The sequence below is a fragment of the Rhynchophorus ferrugineus genome, unplaced genomic scaffold (genome assembly GCF_030347505.1).
Source record: "Rhynchophorus ferrugineus isolate W39M unplaced genomic scaffold, kcgeb_rfMv2 rfM5, whole genome shotgun sequence".
Taxonomy (NCBI): domain Eukaryota; kingdom Metazoa; phylum Arthropoda; class Insecta; order Coleoptera; family Curculionidae; genus Rhynchophorus; species Rhynchophorus ferrugineus.
Genome location: NW_027472584.1, coordinates 26,301,221 through 26,321,411, shown reverse-complemented (window position 1 = coordinate 26,321,411; position 20,191 = coordinate 26,301,221). Strand labels below are relative to the sequence as shown.

Genomic DNA, 20,191 nt, shown 5'->3' with positions numbered 1-20,191 from the left:
CAATAGCTCTAAGACTTTAAGCTCAGAAATTCTAAACTTTCGCAAGTTATATAAGAAAAAAGTGGTAGATAGTCTAAACCACTCGTTATTTTTAACATAGAACAATATCCTGATAGATCATTTGGATGAAAATAACTTGCTATATAATTCCTTCTGAAATAAATCACCTACATCGATTTTATCATTAAATTAGGAAAAATAAAACGACTATTAAAACTAAAAGTAATTTTAATTTGTCCAAATAATAGACAAAATACAGTAAAGTAATTAATACAGTCTCAGTCCTAGCAAAACATTTTGGTGGTGCGAGATCTGATAGTGCCTGGTTCGTACCACACTGGGACTACTTCTGCATCAATACTCACATAAGTATGACTAAAAAAATAGTCAAAACAATACTCAAAAATATTATATGGAGTTCTAACTCCAATATCACAAGACTTAATTTATTTTACTCTATCAATAACAGTCAAAATATTTTTATAACTACATTGTAAATGATAAAACCGCAATGAGTAGAATCATAGAATGTTAAACATACAGCTGGTAAAAAAATCACAGATTGTCCACAATCCATGGGGGTTATAAATACCCTGCTGTAATAAATGAATTGTTTACTGGATATTCTCCAGTTAATAGCAACGTTCATCACTGGAGAGAATTGCTGAGATTATTATTGAATGGCTTCCTGCTTTTTATTTCAATAGTAGTCAGCCTTTTATTAGGATCTTTGTCAAGCATACTTTCCAACAAAGAATACTGAAAATCAAATAGATCATTCCAGCATGCGAACTACATGTAATTAACTATTCACTACCTACCTCTGCAGGATATTTTTGCTGAAATCCTTCCGGGTACTTCTGTTCTTTTAAATTAGTCAAAACTATTACTCGCTCCATCGCAGTAGAAAAAGGAACTAGTAATTCAAACAGAATGATACCCAAAGAGTATATGTCAACTTTATAATCGTATGGTTCCCCATTTAATTGCTCCGGACTCATATATAATTGTGTCCCAACTTCTCTGGTATATCCTCTGGAAGAGAGCGCTAGATTTCTTCTGGGAAACTCATCAATTGAGTCTTCTATATCCTTTACCAAACCAAAATCTCCGACTTTGATTTCACCAGTCAAGGAAAAAAATATATTACTAGGCTAAAACAAAAAAAAATAAACATGTTAACGTTTTTTTTATGTAATCACTAAAATTATACCAAGGTCAAGTATTTTTTTTAAAGATAAGACTGATTATATATGTATGAATCATGTGTAAACAATACCTTCAGATCTCGGTGAATTAGTTTACTGGAATGTATATATTCCACTGCTTCTAAAATTTGTGAAAATATATCCAACATCTTGCTATATTCTCGTTCTGTATTTGCGAGCAGCCACTCTTTAAGGCTGTCTTTTTGGCATAGCTGCATTTGAATATATAAATAAGTAGGAGCTTTCCGTTGTGGCACAACTTTATTGGTTTCATTTTGAGACATATCCCAAGAATAATGTTTTCTTCCTGGTCGTTTCCAATTAATTTTTTTTTCCATATGTTTAGATACCGAACCTGCTACTGAGTTAATTGACACCTTTTCTGCATTTGAATCTTGTGCAGTTGAATTTTCAAATGACACAACAAAGGAATCATCATCATCATTATCTTGAATTTCGGGAGCACTAGTGCTAGGCTGATTACCATTACTTGCCTCAAAAACAATAGAATCATCATCACTATCCTCAAGAGAACTCTCGTCCGTATCAAAGCTCGGGTCATTAGCCAGATTAATAGGAATACTAATTGATATAGATTTGACTCTTTGAGCATGCGATTGAGTAGTAACAGTAGTTTCAGCAGATGTTATATTTTCCGATTGAAATGATCTAAGACAACATATGGTGGTTAAAAATTCAAAGCGAAACATGTAAATTTTAACTTACTCCAACCATTGTCGATCATGTAGTTCTTCCCATCCTAACGGTGGTTCTTCTATCCACGAAGTAAAATACCTAACTATATGTTTGTGTTCCAATTTAGCTAAAGCTATAACCTCTCGCATAACTCTATCTTTTGACTTCTCTCTAAAATGAATAATCAAATGAATGATTAGGTGTTACTTATACAAACTTCCAAGCATACTCTTTTGGTAAGGTGATTCTCTTAATTGCATAGGAGGTACAATCACATCGGTGTTTAACTTCAAAAACTATTCCAAAACCTCCTTTACCAAGACAGCTAACAGTATCAAAATCTTCCGCAAATCTTGAGGAAGGCTTAGACTGAGAAATAGGCATCAGCTGTTTTTCTGTTTTTTTAACTATTATTTCGGTATTTTCCGGTGGTGTAATAGAACTTTTATAATATAAAAGTGCCATGAGGGTAATCACAAATAAAAAAAATTCTTTACTAAAACTTCAGTAAGTAAGCTTTATACCTTGCTTTACTTATAATATACTTACTAGTAATCTAAATAAGCAGTTAAATAAGCGCGAATGTTGTTATAAGCCTTGTTATTTTCAGTAGCAGAATCATCGACTTGGCTAGTATTTTTATCACACAGCGAATTATCTTTTTCTTTCAATTCTTGTTCTGTGTACAAATAATAACCATTGCCATTAACATATTCGGAATTATTCAATACAGATAATGCAGTGGAATCATCCTCAGAAGAGATTTCAGAAGAGGCAGGTATTGGTTTCCATGGAATTTTTGTAATACTAGTATCTTCGGCGGATGTCAGAGCTGTAGATACATGACTTTGTAGAACATTTAACATATTAGGAGACTCATGAATATATAACTGGAAACATAATATTTATTATTACAATTATTGTTAATTACAAAAGTTTTCTTACTTGTTTTTGATGCATACCAATATATATTGAAGGTGATAATGGGTCAACAATATTTGGTGTATTTTTCACGCTGAACAAATTAACTTCATTCAACTCCAACCCATTCGTTGTCCAAACTTTAACAATGGGACTATTGAACTTATACTGCCATGTATTTATTATATCATTATTTTTCAATAACACAGTAAGCAATCCTTCTGGAATAACAGCAGTTATATTAGGATTAAATGGATGACGTTGAATACATGATATCTGAGTTAGTTTTATATTGTGGAGACCTACAGTAAAGTTCCACCTATAAATAGAAAATATTAATGAATAAAAATATTATGGCTAAATCATAATTAAATCAGTTTTCTAACCTTTCAAATCCACTTCTTGGTTCAACTGCTCTAATTGTTTTAGTAGTTCTTTCAATTACAAGAACATCACCCATTTCTTCTTCCCCATGATTAGAACATTTACTTTGATTACATTCATAAAGGAATTTACCTGACCTGAGTCCTACTCCATAAGTCCTAACATCTAGACCACCTGTAAAAGCAGTTTAGAATACCAAAATATTAAATAATACTATATATTGTACCTGCAATTACAAGATCATCTGAATACTTAAATGATGACTTCAGTAATGTTTCAGCTGATATTGAAATTGGATCTATAGTACTGCCATCAAACTTATATAATGTGCCAGTCAATGATGGAATAATTCTTATCCATTCCCCATTGTTTGTCAACTAAAATTTTAAATATTAGTTTGTAATAAATTACGGCTAGAAACATAAAATACTTCTAATTTATGGACAGTTGAGATCAGTAATGGACCAGGGCCTGTTTCAATATCCCATTTCAATTGGCCTGAAGCATTTAAAGCAGACAATTTTCCATCTAACGTACTAACTAAGATTACGCTAAAGAAAAATATTTATCAATATTATTGGTCTGTAAATGTATACTCTCATATTTTACCCGGATTGGCTTTTGTTGCTGCAAAATGGTAAGGACTGCACATTTGAATCCATTGCGACAACAACATCTATTAAACTGTAAACTACATTTACAGCCACTACTATGATTATAACTTTAAGCCACATTTCTACATCTCCGATCAAGTACAGAAAACAAAAACATGAAAGCAAAGGATACGAACAACAAAATAAAACACGTTATCTCTTTGAGCTTGCGCACTAACTATTCTTCCAACTTACGATACGTGGTGAAATACGTTTGAATATTTATTCTAGAATATATTGCAGTGACATCTCTGGCACGGTATCCGTATCACAGATATACATCATAGGTAAATAGACAGACAATTCAATAGGGTTTGCTGCAGAAAAGCATCGCAACGTCCAATAACTAGATGGGACTATAATTCGGGGAGTTTGATTGGCTAGTATAAATTTTCAATATAGTATGGATGCCGGAAAAATATCGATAGACTTTTATTTTTGGTCGATGTATCGATATATCGATATATTTGTAAGCCGATTTTTTTCGATATTTAAAAAAATTTAAATATATTTGTTAAACATTATAATAAACCAAGATAATTAAACTTTTAATTTCAAATATACAAAATTTTAGCGATTAATTTTGAATGTTTGCTGTATTTTAGTACTTTAAAGATTTAGTATATTTTAATACTTAATTGTAAGGGTTTATTAAAAATATTAATATATATTGCAAAAAATTATCGATAACCTTTTATACCTATACATATAGGCATAAATGGATATATAGACCTACATTATATGCACTTGAAAGAAGACTAATGCTAAGGCATTGGTTCAAAAATTCTGACGTCACGTTTCATTGACCAATAGAATTTAAATAAAAAATTTAAAATAATGTGGGAATTGTTTTAATTTTCAACACCAGAAACAACACATTAACAAATTTATTAAATATCATTCAATAAAAATATAATACAATTTTATTATATTAAAATATAATTGATTTTTCAAAAATTATATGATAATCTATGTTATAAATATCTTATCTTTTTTAAAGGCACCATTGCCATCTGTTAGTAAGAATTAGCGATAATACTGTGTTTTTAAATATATAGTGTTATTGTAAAAATTATATTATCCAAACATAACCTTAATTATGTCAGCTTATTACTTTACGAGGCAGTTCGATATAAACGTATTGGATATAACATTAAAATTAGAGCAGAAATACGAAGGTGATGTTGGATGCGTCGTTTGGGATGCTTCTATAGTACTAGCAAAATACCTTGAAATTTTATACAACAAAAATCCAAACCGTTTTAAGAATCTTTTGGTTCTAGAACTTGGTGCAGGTGTAGGTTGTGTTGGACTTACAGCTGCATGTTTGGGGTATTTAACCATAATAATATCATTTCAATATTGTTTTGATTTTATTTTAGTGCAAATGTTATCCTCACAGATTTACCAGAAATAATACCTTTACTAGAAAGAAATGTGTTATTAAATATAGAGTATGTTAAAAATAATAAAGGTAAAACGGATGTTATACCTTTACCTTGGGGTACAAACGTACTGAAAGAAAAACCCGATATAATTTTGTTAGCAGATTGTATTTATTATATACAGGTATATATGTCAATAAAAAAATTACTGCATATACATAGCAAACATTTTCAGTCTATCGAACCTCTTATATGTACTTTGAGAAATGCGTGTAAAGAAGATACACAAATTTTTATTAGTCAGGAAATCAGAGAAAGTGAAAAGCAACAAGAATGCTGGAGATATTTTTTGGAAAGTATTAATAAATATTTCAAGATTAAAAACATACCTTTAGAAGAACAAGATGAAGAATTTAGAAGTTCAGATATAGTAATTATGCAGTTATCTATTTCATGACAATATAGGGCTGAAATGTGATTTGAATACAAAATATCTTTTAGCTCAAAATATTTACAAAGTAATAACTTACATATACATTTTGAAATAAAAACTAAATACTATTGTACTGATTGGTAACAAAGTAATAAATGATATCACAAAAACTATAAAGGAATGTTATTCTGAATGTTTGGTTGGTGATTGTTCAGATTGTGGATTCCTATTCTCTTTATTGGTAACTCTTATTTTAATAATATTTTTGACTTTTTCAGAATTATGAATGAGTTCTTGGGAATTATTTCTCCATTCCCATCTTTTTAACTCCTCTTTCCTCCTTTTTCTGTCAACATATCCTATAATACAGCTGGCCGGTAACCAGAGGAATGCTGTTATTAAGACTACGGTGCCAACAATGTTGTCACGAAGAAACAAAAGTACTTTGTTAATATTTATGTCTTCTATGATATCCCAGAATCTTTCGACTACATCCTGTACGGTTTTTTCACAGTTTCCCTAGAAGTGAGTGTGGGTTATATATTATTTTATTCTGAATATGTGGTTATTCTTACATTATTACAAAATCCTTGGATGCAAGGGGTGCCATCTGCTAAAATATCAGCTGAGTCGACGGGTGAACATGTTCCGTTGCTAGTAGATTTACAGCATCTTTTACATGCATTTTCAACTAAAATAACATACTTTTCAATCTAATACCTACATAAGTTATAAAACTTACTTATATCGCACATACAGCTTTGTAGACCTTGGGTTTCACAGTATGGTATACATTTACCACCACTACATTTACCTCTCTCTTGACACTTAGTACCATCCTGCATAGGAGGACTTTTTGGACAATCAGACGAATGCCCTGTGCAAGTGGATTCTTCTTCACATGTTGCATATTGAGCATCTCTGCATTTTACTCCGCTGCGCATGTATTGGCAATTTTGGCAGCACGGTGAATTTTTATCACTACAAACGGCCTTCGGTCTCAGCTTGCAATCCTTGTCACAACAAGCATCATTGTCTTCGGTTCCTAATAAACCTGCATCACATTCTTCATCCCCTTCAACTCTCAGATTACCACAGAAACTCTCTTCCGGCTCCGAAAAACACTTTTCTGATTTTGCTTGTAAAACTTTTCTTATTGATCTCAAACTACATGGCGAGAATCTCTGTAGGTGCATAAATTTACAAAGTATAACGGAAAGAATATATAATATACAAGGAACTTTACCTTGTTGTTAACATCATAACCGCTAACACTATAGGTGTACATTAAATAAGAGCCTCCTTGACTAGCACTGGGAGAACATTCAGGTATATCAGGGTCATGTTCTGATCCCCAATTATGTCCAAATTCATGAGCTGTGACTAAATCAGCTTCCCGAGTTATTACTCGTTGGCCATAATGATTTCTACTTGAACTTAATCCAGAATTTAAGTATAATGTATAGCCGTTCTTAAAGTATTCTAAAACATCATGTTATTCATTATATCTTTGAACGATGACGATCTAAAATATCATGGAATACATAGTAAAGCAATAGCTAAACCTAAATTAATAATGTAGTACATGTTACAAAAGCAAACATATGTATTAAGTGTATTAATACCTGGTGTACATATACCCCCAACAGAATTCCGTCTAGGAGAACCCACATAAGCAAGACCCAATATGCCCCCTTCAAATTTTAAATCCGTAAATAGATGGGCCAAGCAGAAATCCTTGTGAGTGAATTCTCTACTAAACACCTTTAAGCACCATAAAATAATTTTGTTAGTAATATTATGAAAATTAGTAAACGATAAACCTATTTTGTTCTCATTAATTCAAACAAAATAGGTTTCTGTATGATGACGCTGAAGCTGCCCAGAAAGCAAATAATAAATATAATAATATTAACCATTACTGCATATGCCTCCTTGTTGGTTTATACGGGAAGAGGCTATGTAAGCTAGTCCTAACACTACTGAATTTCGAGTCCTAAATGTATGGTGGGTAAAAAGATGTGCCAAACAATATTTACCGTCTTGAGGAGCACTAGCAAATGCCTTTAGAAAAAATAAGAAAAAAAAACAAAATTTACTACAAGGCCAAAAAATTTTAGCTTGTCTACAAAATACTTGAAAAACTCTACTAATACTACTGACCTCCAATAAATTTCTTACATCCCAGTTTTCTCTATTCATGTTATAGTGTGCTTCTTGAACTTTAATTCTTGTTGGTTCATTATGTACAACAATCTTTTTAATGACAAATCCCATACCCTTAAACCCATCTACCTCTTGTCTATCTTGCCATATAGTATCATTATATATTTTATGGACCCTGTCTATTAAACTTATCTACAATTCGGAGAGTAATTACTATTATGTAATCATATGTTTCGTCCAATCATACCAAGTAATTAATGGTAGTTTTAGTATTACTTCCTCCCATTTCTTGAAAAAACCTATAGTCGGCTACAAGAAGTAATGGACATCTTGTTTTGGTAAGTTTATATTCAATATGATCAGTCTGCCTTTTTTCGATATGGTGATCTGTTGTATTGTCCTCTAATTCTACCCCTTCCTTGACATATGCGCACATTCTGGGGCTTCCATAATCCTCAGGTAAATTTTCTGGATCCCAACTAAACTTTATATCTGATTGTTTATATGTTATCATAGTTCTATTATCATGTCCTGGTATATGACGCCATGAGGGCTAAAATGAATATTAACATAGACAATAAAGTTTATTTATCAATGATATATTTATTAACTTACTTCTATATGATATATATCATCAGGCATATGAATGTTTCCAGTCATCACTCCATCTTCTATATGCATATTTACATGAGAACTTGTTTCTCCAAAGACTCTACCTTCCATAAAACTATCATGATCTATAAAATCAGGAGAATTTTGGTATTTACAGGCTAAAATATAATATACAGTTTACCAATAGGAATATGGGTTTCTTCACCATCACCATTCACAGAATATGCTTTAAACTTAGAGTGTAAAATGCTTCTTTTAGGAGATAATATTAAACGGAAATCCTGTCCATGAGTTCTCAGATGCACCTCTTTAATTTTATTGTAAGGATGAGAACTTTCTTGAAGTCCTCGTTTAACGATCTTATGTGTGAGGTCATCTGCATGTATTATTTGAAAATATTTTAAATTTTTATGGATAGAAGCTACAAAATATTGGGTTATCTTGGCGAAAAATATACAAATCAATTATTACCATAGACTATATTTTGGATGAATAACACAAATAATAAAAATATTTTTATATCCATTGTTTATAACTTCAAGGTTACTAAAAAATGCATTTTGTTTGTGAAATTCACTTAATAGTATTAATTAGTCAGAACAACAAACGATTTGTTACTCATATTGTCAGTTTTTGAACTTGCGCGGTACGCTTTGAAACAATGTTGCCGATTACAAACATTAATACAGAGAAAAATAGGTATAAGTTGCACAAAAGTATTTAAACTTTTGCATTTTTATATGTATGTTTATTTATTATATAAACAAAAGTTTCAGAAAAAATATAGTTATAATAGATATTAATATTATGTTCAATATATATTTTCACATATTCTTAATTTTATTCAGAAAAATATTAATATGAATACTAAATTTTTAAAAACAAAAATAAAAAAATTACTACAAATTATGCAACCACACGCACTTTCTTTTTTCTCTTTCTTTTTATAAAAAGATCTATATGTCGAGTTACATTGATTTCATATATTTGGATAAATCATATATCCAGTCTTTACCGCTGCTATCGTCACAGTAAAAATACCATGATAGTGTGATATTGTGGAAATTTATCTATTCGATTTAATGTTATATTTCTGGAGATTGTTATTTGTTATGGTGATACATAGTTATACAATCACTAATAGCCCTTGCTATTTATACAAAACAAATAAAATTATCGATTTGATGATCTATCGGCAAGAGCTAAGCCAGTATGCTCGATAGGATGGTATTTGTTTATGTAAAATTGAGTACCTTCAAGTTTCTATTATTTTTATAGCTTGGAAACGATTAATATTATTAATTTTAGTTCAAGACTGAGGTTATGTAATTTTCATTAAAATATTTGCAAGGTAGATATTTTTAGTATATTGTTTATATTTGCAATTTGTTATATATGATAGAAATAAAAGATACAGCAATTTTTTTTAGGTTTTGTTTTATGAAAATAATTAACCAAAATGTATTTGCATTTTTTATAGGTAGATTTTTTTTTAATCAAAGGAAAAAATGTCGGGATTAACTACAAATGCTCCTTCTTCTGCTGATGCATGTTTAAGTATAGTGCATAGTTTAATGTGTCATAGACAAGGAGGTGAAAGTGAAGTATTTGCTAAAAGAGCGATAGAATCATTAGTTAAGAAATTAAAGGAGAAACGGGATGAATTGGACTCTCTTATAACTGCTATTACTACAAGTGGGGCTCACCCGAGTAAGTGTGTAACTATTCAGAGGACCTTGGATGGTAGGCTTCAAGTAGCAGGGCGTAAGGGATTTCCACATGTAATATATGCTAAGATTTGGAGGTGGCCAGATCTACACAAGAATGAATTGAAACATGTTAAATATTGTCAATTTGCATTTGATTTAAAATGTGATTCGGTTTGTGTAAACCCTTATCATTATGAGAGAGTAGTGTCTCCAGGAATTGATCTTTCGGGATTAACATTGCAAGCTGGTGCTCCCAGAATGAAAGATGAGTATGCTGCTGGATCAGTGCCTAGTACCTCAATGGATGTTGATGGAGAATTAGGAATAGCAGTATCACAAACTATTCAACATCATCCTCCACAACAAAATTTTAATTTAACTGCTTTACAACCTACAGCAAGTGAGTACAATAAATAGAAATTCCTTTCAAAACTATTTTCAATTAGTTTACTCTTTATTTTATTAGATTTTTTTGTTATGCATGATTTTTCTTTTCGTTGGTGTACTAGGTGATCCAGGAATGTATAGTTCTCCTAATAGGGGAGTTTTGGGTCCACCTGTATCAAAAGTAGAAGGCGGACCTGACACCCGATCTAACTGGTTACCTCACATGCATATGCATCGTAAGAATTTCTGTTTTGTTTTTTTTCTATCATTGTGCTAACAATAATTTATGATTACGTAAGTAATATTATTCCAGGCCATCCTAATCAGACTCAAGTATCAGGGACTGTTATAAATAATCAACAAGCAACAACTTCCACTGGGACAATCCATAATTCCTCTGTTCATAGTAATCCCGGTCAATTTTATACAAATCCTCAAACATCTGGAAGTTCAGAACGATCACAAGAATCTATAACTCAAACTATTGGTTCGTTTAAAAAACGGAAATAAAAGAAAAAAGAGCTAATTCTAATCCCATATTGTAGGAAGTAATTCTCCCGTTTCTCCTCATATTCAGCAAAATGGATTTAACGGAACTAACAATTCAGTACAAACTAGTAGTAACGTTGCGACTTTAACGACGCAGCCTTTAACGACACTTGGACAAGGTTTCACAGGCGCAGGGGGTACATGGTCTGGTTCCAACACTTTAACGTATACTCAGAATATGCAACCTCCTGATACCAGAAATCATCATAACGCATATTGTAAAGTAAATGTCATATTATTTTGTTCGTGTTATTAAATAGGCTTATTTCAGGGAATTCGCCTAATCAAATAGGCTCTGACGTGACAATAGGACTACTGTCCTCTCAACCTGCTCCGGAATATTGGTGTTCAGTTGCATACTTTGAACTGGATACTCAGGTTGGAGAGACATTTAAAGTTGTATCTAATTGCCCAAATGTTACGATAGATGGATATGTTGATCCATCCGGGGGAAATAGGTTTTGTTTGGGAGCTTTAAGTAATGTTCATAGAACTGATCAAAGTGAGCGGGCCAGGTAATACATATTTTTTAATGACAGGTTAAATTGTACAATTTACCTTTGCCGTTCTACGGATGACTTTAACAAAATAAATAAATCATAATTTGGCAACGTATTAGATTTTACTTTTTTACATTAATATGAGGAAATATGGTAATTATTTCTGTTTTTAGATTTAACTTTGATATCCCCAATTGTTTTAGCTATTATCTTTGAGTATCATAAAAGATATCCATTTTGGATGAAAAACAGATATACTTTGTATTAGATTACATATTAATTTTCCATTTCCTTTTAACTCTGGCTTAAATACATTTAAATCTAATTTAATACAGGCTCTTTGAACAATCACAAAGGTACTTGATATCGCAATTAAGTTTAAAAGAAAAATATAGGAAGCAATAATATATTTATTATGATTCAAGAAAATATACTTTTTTGTAGGCTACATATTGGTAAGGGTGTTAAACTTGATTTAAGAGGAGAGGGTGATGTTTGGCTTAAATGTCTCAGTAACCATTCAGTTTTTGTACAAAGTTATTATTTGGATAGAGAAGCAGGAAGACAGCCTGGGGATGCAGTTCATAAGATATATCCGGACGCTTACATTAAAGTATATAATGGATTTTCTTTCTGCGGATAAAATATTTTGTTTGTTTTCTTTTTGTAGGTGTTTGATTTGAGACAGTGTCATCATCAGATGACTACTCAGGCTCAAACAGCGCATGCAGCTGCAGCGGCTCAAGCAGCGGCAGTTGCTGGACATATTCCAGGTCCCCATTCAGTAGGCGGTATCGCCCCAGCAATAAGTAATTTACTTGTTATCGATTGAACGGATGTCCATTATATTGAAAACATTTTAGGTTTATCAGCAGCAACTGGTATTGGAGTGGATGATCTTCGCCGTCTTTGCATTCTTAGGTTAAGTTTCGTTAAGGGATGGGGTCCAGATTATCCAAGACAATCAATTAAAGAAACCCCATGTTGGATTGAGGTACATTTACACAGAGCTCTCCAGCTGTTGGACGAAGTTTTACACTCCATGGGTGATGATCGACCTAGGGGAATAGAATAATTGCTGGCTTTCTAATAATAAAAGGCACAAATCATTTCGTGAGGCACTTTTTTGGGACCAGGCAGTAATCGATTTTTTTTGTCATCTGAGGGTTGAACGTACTGGGCAAGGTCAGATCCGATGGGATTAATTTAAGCCGTGACTTTAATTGATGCTCAATATTACAAAACTGTGCCTAGTTTGTTTGCTGCTAGAACTCATACAACAATAAAGATATTGTGCCATTCTCTCATTTTCACTAAGCCAAATTGTGTATTTTAGAACTTGACATTTTTTTTTAACAGTAAATCCTGTAACTGTGATATAAAATAGGTTTAAGGTCTATATTCCTTTCTGTATTGATAAACAATAATTGATATTTTAGCTGTAGATACATAATCATGTTTTCTTTGTTTTACAAAGTTTGTTTTGCCAAAAAAAAAGATGACTGAATTTATATGATTATTAACAATGGCTGGTCTTTGTTCCTTCGAGGAGTTTTGCATGATATATTGTACAAACATTTTTATTTATTATTTGGAGTACCATCACAATCAGGTTTCATGTAAAACTCATCATAAAAAGATCTTTTTAAAGGCGAATAGTCAGGGTTCTTCATCACTATGAATCAAATTATATTTTTTTAATTATAAACAAAAAGTCGAGTGAGCTGTGTTATGAAGTTCATAGTTTGAAATTACACCCACTAAGTCTGCTGAAATAATGTATATATCCTTCATTATTAACGTACTATTTATTATAATAAAAGTTCCAATTAATTCTTAGGGCATGGCAGCTAACATTTTGTCGTAAAAAAGTACAGCGATCAAAGTGACTTCGCTAAAACTCTCACTTTACATATACACTGCTCCTTAATGCTTCTTGTTAATTCGTGTGAAACTATTTTTTAGATTCAGGAATGCTGAAGAATATACTTTGTTTCTGTGTGGTTATAAAATACATATTTACTGCACAACTGTGTTTTAACTTGAAAACGAAACTGTGTTCTTTTAATTATATATATTTTCTATTTCTGTATATAAAATAATATGGAAATTAAGAAAATAATAATCTATAATAAAAATATACCTATTTATTGATGCTTTCATTTAAAACATATGAACGTAAATTTTTATGTTCCCAAATCACAGCTTTTTTTTGGTTAAAATCAAATTCAATATCAAAAATCTTTGATGGCATACCAATTATTTTGTTGTTAATTGGTATTTTATTATTTTAAAAACAAAAACGATAGCTTTTCCATCATATATTTATTATTTTTGTACAGAATTATCTTAAATGAGAGTAATAAATAATTTTTTAATCGAATTAAAATTAATTATATTGGTTTAATTCAGTTTCATGTTTCCTTATAATTTAAAAATTAAAAATACATCAATATTCACGAGAGTCAGCTAATGTGCTTAAGCATTTGGATCAATAGTTCCACAAAATAATTAATTTACTTGGCTTTTCCCTGAGCAGCAACTGCCTCCATTGCTTTCTTCACAGTTTCCGGATCTCCCAAGAATTCTAAACTCTTGATTGGTTTGAGATTTTCATCCAAAGTGTAGACAAATGGGATTCCAGTTGGCAAATTAAGTTTCATTATTTGCTCATCTGACAATTCTATAAGGATGAAAAAAATTAAATTATTTACGACTCACTTATGCAATTTAGAGTATCATTACTTGGTTAAATATTTATTCATCCTGTCCTTGATATTATAAATTTGATTATTAAAATTAGAAAAAAAAACAAGATTACAAAAAACTTACGGTCTAAGTGTTTAACAATTCCTCTTAAGCTGTTTCCGTGGGCAGCAATTAATATTTTCTTTCCTGCTTTAATTTGTGGCACAATTGTGTCATTCCAGAATGGCAATGTCCGTTCAATGGTTAATTTAAGGCTTTCAAATTTAGGGAATTGGTCCTGGGCAGGCCCATCAGCATATCTGGAATCCTTAACAATAATATCATAGTAAGGGTGATCTGCTTCCATTGGTGGAGGTGGAATATCAAAGCTCCTACGCCAAATAGCAACTTGCTCATCACCATACTTGGCAGCTGTTTCAGCTTTGTTTAAGCCAGTTAATCCACCATAATGTCTTTCATTTAACCTCCAGGTCTTAATAACAGGAAGATCTGTTTGTCCTGTTTCATTTAAGATAGCCTGAAGAGTGTTCTGTGCTCTTGTTAAAACTGAAGTATAAGCTACATCGAATTGATATCCTGCATCCTTTAGGGCTTTGCCAGCATTTACAGCTTCTTGTTTCCCTGGGAATTAATTGTATATATGATAAACTTAGTATACATTTGAAATCAATGCAGAACTAGTGGAAGGTCAAACAAAGGTCACAACAAAAAAATTACCTTTTTGACTTAAATTAGCATCAAACCATCCACAGAAAAGATTTTTTTCATTCCATTCTGATTCTCCATGACGAACCATCACAATTTTAAAAGGTGCCATAGTAAATACTTGTTGTTTAACACACTTACAACTTCACTACAAACGCCTCGACGACTCAAATCAGAATACCCCTAATTTAGTTTTACTCCGGAAGATCGCTGCTGTAGGCAACTTAAAATACGAATGTTCGGGTAGTGGGGATAATAGGTATTCATAAACGTTGACCATTATTATTATATAAATTAAGTTTTAAATGTAATTTAATAATGAATTACAGTTATGTTTTTATGGGGTTTTAAAACATTAAGCAATAGAAATTATATTTTAGAATTAAATTTTGGAATATGCATCTTCCAACTCTGTGGATGACTTCAAGGTCAAGTGGATGTTTTCCAGAAACCTAGTATATTTTAACCTGAAAATATATGCTGTATTCGGTGTCATTTCAGTTGCGGACGCTCTTTTGTAATTTACGAGTTGTTTCTAGCCGCTACACGGTTCATAATGGAGAATTGCAAGAATATTAAGAGTATGAATCTTACGGAACTTCGCAAGTCATTAGACCGTATTAATTCTCTTCTCAATAAAAGGTAAGGCATTAATAATCTTTGCGAATTTTTTTATTGCATTAGAATTTTCAGCAATATAATAAATAAGCTCACAGATAAAGGCGCTCAGCTGCGGAAAGCCAAAGAGAATCTCGAAAGGGAAATAGCCTTTCGTGAAGATTTAAACGTTACTAACAATCTGATGTCAGCATTATCAATTAGTTCTGAAGAGCCTCCATCACATTTGGCGAAAATGTGTATGATTGAAAAGACTATTCAAACGCAACGTTTTAAACCTAACGTAGGTGTTAAGCCAACTATGGAACCGAAAGTACAAATGATTGATCTTAAAACTTCACTTGATCTGCAGAAACAGCAGGAAGATCGAGTGAAGGTATTTATCAATATAAATTCAGTCGATTTATATGTAATATTTCTATATTTTAAGGCTGAATTAATGTCCAATTTAGTTGGTAAGAACACCGAAGAGAAAGCCGATCTAGAATCAGATGAAGAGGATGAGTCACCGGAATTAAATCCTAATTTACGTGATAACTACATAGAACATGTCAATCTGGAATCGGATGATGTATTATCAGATGCCCCGGAGCAGGTGACAACGGAGGATTTAATACGAATAAGAAAAACTTGTTAGATTGGTTTCCGTTACCAATCTTGTAACTCTTGCTGTTAACAAGGTGATAAAGTTTTAAATTTGTTCCTAGTTTGATATTTTTTGTGATGTTAGTTCATACTTGATATAACTTATAGATGAAAAGTTGTTTGTAGATGTTTGAAACAAACGTTTTTAAACATTGTTAGAAAATAATTAGTATAACACTAGTATTTGATATATGGTGATAAAGTTTTATGACTTGAATTTATCTAAAATTTCAAATGTTTGTTGTGATGTTACAAGACTTACTATATTTCTGCAAATATTTATAATAAAAAAAAATAGGCATAAGGAGGGAAAGAATGTTGTCAAACTTTACACTAGTATTTGATACATGGTGTTAAGCATTCATGATTTAAATTTCTTCAGTTAGTGGAAGTGAAAATTTGGAGAAATTTTAAATACTGTAATTTATAATTTTTGCAAATAATTTAAACAAAAAAAAAAAGGTAATGAAGAAAGCGAGAATGTAGTCAGATATTACACCAGTATTGGATACATGGTGTTATACGTTTATGATTTAATCTTCTTTAGTTAGAAGAGAAAAATTAGAGAAGCTTTAATATTGTTAATTTAGAATATATTTTTGTAAATGTAATGTGAACAAAAAGAAGTTAAAGAAGTTATAAATCTAAATAAAGATAATCAGGGGAAGGATGTAGTCAGTTGAATGTTACGCTAGTATTTGATACATGGTTAAGATTTAAACCTCTTTAATTAGGAGTTAAGGAAGGAAAGTTAGTAAAAAAGTTTTAAATATTGTGGTTTAGAATATATTTTTGTAATCGTTTTTTAAATAAAAGAGTTAAACTTCAATATTGTTCTATTTATTGCTTACCTCATACTACAAGATTGGTTCTTGAATAATAAATCTGATATTATTTTTATAATAATTTGTAATTTTTTACATTAGCATAAAAAGTCAAAATAATTTTTTTCTGACATGTTTTTATTATTATTTAGTTAAGATAATCCATTTTCATTTTCCGAAGTCCCTTCAACATAAGATAATCCAGGTTTTATCTATTCTATTTAAGGAGATCATCAATCAAAACATATTTTTCCTATTAAATAGAATCATAATTCTCCTCTACGCCAATGGCAGCTCTTTAGGTTGGTTAGTGCATTCATCATTTTAAATTAAGCAGTTTAATTAAGATTTATTTTGAATTCTCGGACCAATTCAATTAAAGAAATAAAGAAATTTGATTTATACGTGACTTTGAAGTCAGCCATTAAAAAAAAATTAAGCCTTTCGTGTATTTTTGTTTTCAAAATTAGACGATTTTTATTTAGATGTTCTTATTATTATTTATCACATTAATTTGTTAGGATACTTAATTAGTTTTTCTCTATAAAACACTTAGGAACTGAAATAGTGAAGATATTTAATTAATGAACTAAGTCGATTCAACAACGGTCCTATCTTGAACTTAAAAATTTAGTTGCCTCTGGCTATAACGAAGTTTTCACTGATCTTTTGGTATATCTGAATTAAGAAGTTGGTTAGAGACCTTATCTTGATGTTAACATAATTGAGATTAAAATATAGAAAATGTTATTTTTAGTCTTAAGAAATGGTAATTTCCGGTTTCTGATTTAATTTCTTTTTAAATTTTCTATTACGCGAAAAAAACGGTAATGTTTTATGGTTATGTAATTCGTTAGTAACATTGTAAAGTAACGGAAATAAAGGTTTAAAATCTCGTAATTGGACTCGATAGAAAATAAAAAAAAACACTTTAATTTTGTGGAGGGCTGTGGTAAATTGGATTTGTCCGGGCTTTTAACAAATTATTGACTTTTATACTGCCCTTTGATAAAAGGATCAATTAGTGTTTTAAATTTACAATATATTTTAATTCGTCCAATGACAAAAAGTGTAATAAAAAGTTCTTCAATAAAACTTTTTATGTTCCAAAAGGAATAGATTAACTAGTATATCGCTGTAAAGAGCACGCAACTTAATAATTTTTAACTGCGAATTACGCTGAAGGAAGTCCATTCAATAATAAACTTTGGACCTGAAAATTCATTTGCCCATGGCAGTTTTTAAGTTTTCGGCAATCTTTCGGTAGATCTGAATTTCTAAACTTCTCTGCCATCCTCCAATTCTCATTATGAATCAAATTAAAATATAGGAAGGTTACGTTTTAAGACCATAACCATAATTAATATTTTCCTTCGTAGGTATATTTAAATCTTGATGAGAAATATGTATGTACTTCCCTTTTATCGTCAGTTGAACTCAATAAAAGTAACGATACGAGAAAAAAGGCAAAGAAGTTTAATTTTACCGAGGATTTCATCACTATAAATCTATTTCAATTGGAGGGAGACTCTCAGAGCAGTTAACTTCCTATAACAAATTATTGACGAGACATCCTTTGTATTGCTTCTTGATTAAATACGATAAAGGAGAATGAACGTACTTTTTGACTAATTTTAACAAATCTATTTTATTTTATGTATTCGCTTTGTTCGATTTTCGTGCTTGTTAATAGCTACGTTATCGAATTGTGGGTTCTGATTGTGTTAGTGTCGTTTTTTTAGGCTGGATATACTGCTCTATGTGCATGTCGTTATTTTTTGGTAATTTGTGAAGCTGACGAACATTTCAGCCTTTATACGGCGTGGTTACCGGCTTGAGTAAGACTGAGATTTGAGCAACAAATTAGATTTATTTTATATACATTACATTATATTGTTATTTTTGTATTGTTTTGGCTCGGCACTGACTTCAAACTGATCAGTTGGTAATAGTTAAAATAATATTGTAAATTGATGAATATATTTAGGTAGCTATTAAACTAAATTGTGTCTAAATAGTAGAATACAAAATACGTGTGGTAGATACTTTAAATAAGTTCTTTTTTTATTTTTATTTAGTTATTACAAAGATTATTATGTAGATATTTTATTTCAAAACGTTTTTTTTGTGTTAAAATTTTAAGTTTGAATATTTTTTTACATTTTAGTGAGTTCCTTATTTATTTTTTGAAGTTGGTTCAATTCTTTTGTTCTAAATATTTTGTTTTTCTCTTTTTAGTGTTTAGTGATATTTACTCAATAAATTACGTACGAGGAAAAATAGGATTAAAGAAACAATGATTGAAAATAAGGAACGCTTCAAGCCCCAGGGTCCGCTACCTAGTCTAGGTGATTTGATAACTGTTTTAACCAAACTAGAACAACAAAAGGTTGTTAGCCGGCTTGGTGGCGTAGTGGTAAAGGCAATGGGACGGTCCTCCTAGTGTTGCTATATCCGCGGGTTCGAATCCTGCTGGGGCATGGTCGTAAATGTTGCGGTTGTAAAAATTGCGATTGTTTAAAATTTGTGAATGTTCTAGGCAAGGGTGTAAAATCCGACAAAGAATCCCAGTCAAGCCAGTAACCAGGCTGGGTAAGACCGGATGTCTTCTGGGATGATTTCTGAACTTGGTCACTCGCCAGTCGGTAGGCGCTTAATGCTGAGGACCGTGGTTTCGGAGCCCACTTTAAACTTTAGGTCCAGTCCATATAAACCCATAATTGGTAAAAGGAGACTTTAATATATATAATAATTTAATAAATAAATAATAGTTGTTACCCCCACCGAGAAACGAACCCACGACCTCCGCATGTGAACCGAACGCCCTAACCATTACATCATAGAAGCATTTACAAGCAATAAATCTACGACTTCTCATATTATATGGTTAGTGCTTAAAAAGTGTACTGAATGGCTTTTGCATTGAACGACTTCCGATTTTTCATCACATTAGTTCAGCAATAACATTATATCTAAATGTCTGATTATTCTAGATAAAAAAAATATGTGAAAACGTACATGTCTTTGAAGTTATATCCGCCATTCTATCCTGACTTGGTTCCAATGGGACCACCTTAGAAGTGTACT

General features: G+C 31.3%; 6 protein-coding genes across 12 annotated transcripts; 3 read left to right on the top strand and 3 right to left on the bottom strand.

Moving 5' to 3' along the window:
* Positions 1-210: 210 nt before the first annotated feature.
* Positions 211-4,096, bottom strand: LOC143197406 (eukaryotic translation initiation factor 2-alpha kinase). Of its 3 annotated transcripts, XR_013005999.1 has the most exons (12): positions 3,819-4,096; positions 3,640-3,760; positions 3,436-3,586; positions 3,212-3,383; positions 2,850-3,144; positions 2,454-2,794; positions 2,134-2,406; positions 1,935-2,075; positions 1,280-1,877; positions 822-1,154; positions 542-759; positions 211-375 (listed from the first exon to the last, which is right to left on the bottom strand). XR_013005999.1 is itself a non-coding variant. In XM_076405790.1 (11 exons), the coding sequence occupies exons 1-11, from the start codon at positions 3,941-3,943 to the stop codon at positions 649-651; spliced, it is 2,661 nt and encodes an 886-aa protein (XP_076261905.1). In that variant the 5' UTR covers positions 3,944-4,096; the 3' UTR covers positions 211-648. The 3 variants fall into 3 exon arrangements, 2 of the variants coding, with proteins under 2 accessions (XP_076261905.1, XP_076261906.1); XM_076405790.1 differs by having other exon boundaries at positions 211-759; XM_076405791.1 differs by having other exon boundaries at positions 211-759; positions 2,134-2,400.
* An 814-nt stretch (positions 4,097-4,910) lies between these two features.
* LOC143197404 (protein N-lysine methyltransferase METTL21D-like) lies at positions 4,911-5,857 on the top strand. Of its 2 annotated transcripts, none has more exons than XM_076405788.1 (3): positions 4,911-5,040; positions 5,146-5,194; positions 5,245-5,857. In XM_076405788.1, exons 1-3 carry the CDS (start codon positions 4,962-4,964, stop codon positions 5,702-5,704), a joined length of 588 nt encoding a protein of 195 aa, XP_076261903.1. In that variant the 5' UTR covers positions 4,911-4,961; the 3' UTR covers positions 5,705-5,857. The 2 variants fall into 2 exon arrangements, with proteins under 2 accessions (XP_076261903.1, XP_076261902.1); XM_076405787.1 differs by having other exon boundaries at positions 4,922-5,194; positions 5,245-5,431; positions 5,483-5,857.
* On the bottom strand, positions 5,397-9,088 carry Tace (ADAM 17-like protease Tace). Of its 2 annotated transcripts, none has more exons than XM_076405780.1 (10): positions 8,930-9,088; positions 8,640-8,879; positions 8,462-8,583; positions 8,094-8,399; positions 7,844-8,038; positions 7,597-7,744; positions 6,927-7,162; positions 6,423-6,864; positions 6,256-6,371; positions 5,397-6,199 (listed from the first exon to the last, which is right to left on the bottom strand). In XM_076405780.1, exons 1-10 carry the CDS (start codon positions 8,982-8,984, stop codon positions 5,864-5,866), a joined length of 2,196 nt encoding a protein of 731 aa, XP_076261895.1. In that variant the 5' UTR covers positions 8,985-9,088; the 3' UTR covers positions 5,397-5,863. The 2 variants fall into 2 exon arrangements, with proteins under 2 accessions (XP_076261895.1, XP_076261896.1); XM_076405781.1 differs by lacking the exon at positions 7,597-7,744 and adding an exon at positions 7,306-7,444.
* A 318-nt stretch (positions 9,089-9,406) lies between these two features.
* Med (Smad/Smad4 homolog Medea) lies at positions 9,407-13,753 on the top strand. Of its 3 annotated transcripts, XM_076405783.1 has the most exons (10): positions 9,424-9,707; positions 9,767-9,809; positions 9,939-10,567; positions 10,677-10,790; positions 10,868-11,041; positions 11,100-11,321; positions 11,375-11,618; positions 12,048-12,216; positions 12,274-12,412; positions 12,467-13,753. In XM_076405783.1, the coding sequence occupies exons 3-10, from the start codon at positions 9,967-9,969 to the stop codon at positions 12,676-12,678; spliced, it is 1,875 nt and encodes a 624-aa protein (XP_076261898.1). In that variant the 5' UTR covers positions 9,424-9,707; positions 9,767-9,809; positions 9,939-9,966; the 3' UTR covers positions 12,679-13,753. The 3 variants fall into 3 exon arrangements, with proteins under 3 accessions (XP_076261897.1, XP_076261899.1, XP_076261898.1); XM_076405782.1 differs by having other exon boundaries at positions 9,407-9,809; XM_076405784.1 differs by lacking the exon at positions 10,677-10,790 and having other exon boundaries at positions 9,407-9,809.
* Positions 13,754-13,913: 160 nt separating this feature from the next.
* Positions 13,914-15,213, bottom strand: LOC143197403 (phosphoglycerate mutase 2). The gene is made up of 3 exons (XM_076405785.1): positions 15,030-15,213; positions 14,436-14,933; positions 13,914-14,286 (listed from the first exon to the last, which is right to left on the bottom strand). Exons 1-3 carry the CDS (start codon positions 15,127-15,129, stop codon positions 14,120-14,122), a joined length of 765 nt encoding a protein of 254 aa, XP_076261900.1. The 5' UTR covers positions 15,130-15,213; the 3' UTR covers positions 13,914-14,119.
* Positions 15,214-15,250: 37 nt separating this feature from the next.
* Positions 15,251-17,109, top strand: Polr2M (RNA polymerase II subunit M). Its single transcript, XM_076405789.1, has 3 exons — positions 15,251-15,659; positions 15,711-16,011; positions 16,066-17,109. The coding sequence occupies exons 1-3, from the start codon at positions 15,574-15,576 to the stop codon at positions 16,270-16,272; spliced, it is 594 nt and encodes a 197-aa protein (XP_076261904.1). The 5' UTR covers positions 15,251-15,573; the 3' UTR covers positions 16,273-17,109.
* Positions 17,110-20,191: the final 3,082 nt, after the last annotated feature.

Coding starts and splice junctions, on each gene's coding strand:
- LOC143197404 (XM_076405787.1), top strand. CDS start 4,962: ATGTCAGCTTATTACTTTACGAGGCAGTTCGATATAAACGTATTGGAT. Junction 5,195..5,244: donor CTTACAGCTGCATGTTTGGG/GTATTTAACCAT, acceptor ATTTTATTTTAG/TGCAAATGTTATCCTCACAG. Junction 5,432..5,482: donor ATTGTATTTATTATATACAG/GTATATATGTCA, acceptor AAACATTTTCAG/TCTATCGAACCTCTTATATG.
- Polr2M (XM_076405789.1), top strand. CDS start 15,574: ATGGAGAATTGCAAGAATATTAAGAGTATGAATCTTACGGAACTTCGC. Junction 15,660..15,710: donor AATTCTCTTCTCAATAAAAG/GTAAGGCATTAA, acceptor TAGAATTTTCAG/CAATATAATAAATAAGCTCA. Junction 16,012..16,065: donor AGCAGGAAGATCGAGTGAAG/GTATTTATCAAT, acceptor CTATATTTTAAG/GCTGAATTAATGTCCAATTT.
- Med (XM_076405782.1), top strand. CDS start 9,967: ATGTCGGGATTAACTACAAATGCTCCTTCTTCTGCTGATGCATGTTTA. Junction 11,042..11,099: donor ATCTATAACTCAAACTATTG/GTTCGTTTAAAA, acceptor CCCATATTGTAG/GAAGTAATTCTCCCGTTTCT. Junction 11,619..12,047: donor GATCAAAGTGAGCGGGCCAG/GTAATACATATT, acceptor ACTTTTTTGTAG/GCTACATATTGGTAAGGGTG.
- LOC143197406 (XM_076405790.1), bottom strand. CDS start 3,943: ATGTGGCTTAAAGTTATAATCATAGTAGTGGCTGTAAATGTAGTTTAC. Junction 3,761..3,818: donor AGCAACAAAAGCCAATCCGG/GTAAAATATGAG, acceptor ATTTTTCTTTAG/CGTAATCTTAGTTAGTACGT. Junction 3,145..3,211: donor CCAAGAAGTGGATTTGAAAG/GTTAGAAAACTG, acceptor TTCTATTTATAG/GTGGAACTTTACTGTAGGTC.
- Tace (XM_076405780.1), bottom strand. CDS start 8,984: ATGGATATAAAAATATTTTTATTATTTGTGTTATTCATCCAAAATATA. Junction 8,584..8,639: donor AGAAACCCATATTCCTATTG/GTAAACTGTATA, acceptor CTGATTTTATAG/ATCATGATAGTTTTATGGAA. Junction 8,400..8,461: donor ATGATATATATCATATAGAA/GTAAGTTAATAA, acceptor TATTCATTTTAG/CCCTCATGGCGTCATATACC.
- LOC143197403 (XM_076405785.1), bottom strand. CDS start 15,129: ATGGCACCTTTTAAAATTGTGATGGTTCGTCATGGAGAATCAGAATGG. Junction 14,934..15,029: donor TGCTAATTTAAGTCAAAAAG/GTAATTTTTTTG, acceptor ATTAATTCCCAG/GGAAACAAGAAGCTGTAAAT. Junction 14,287..14,435: donor AATTGTTAAACACTTAGACC/GTAAGTTTTTTG, acceptor TCATCCTTATAG/AATTGTCAGATGAGCAAATA.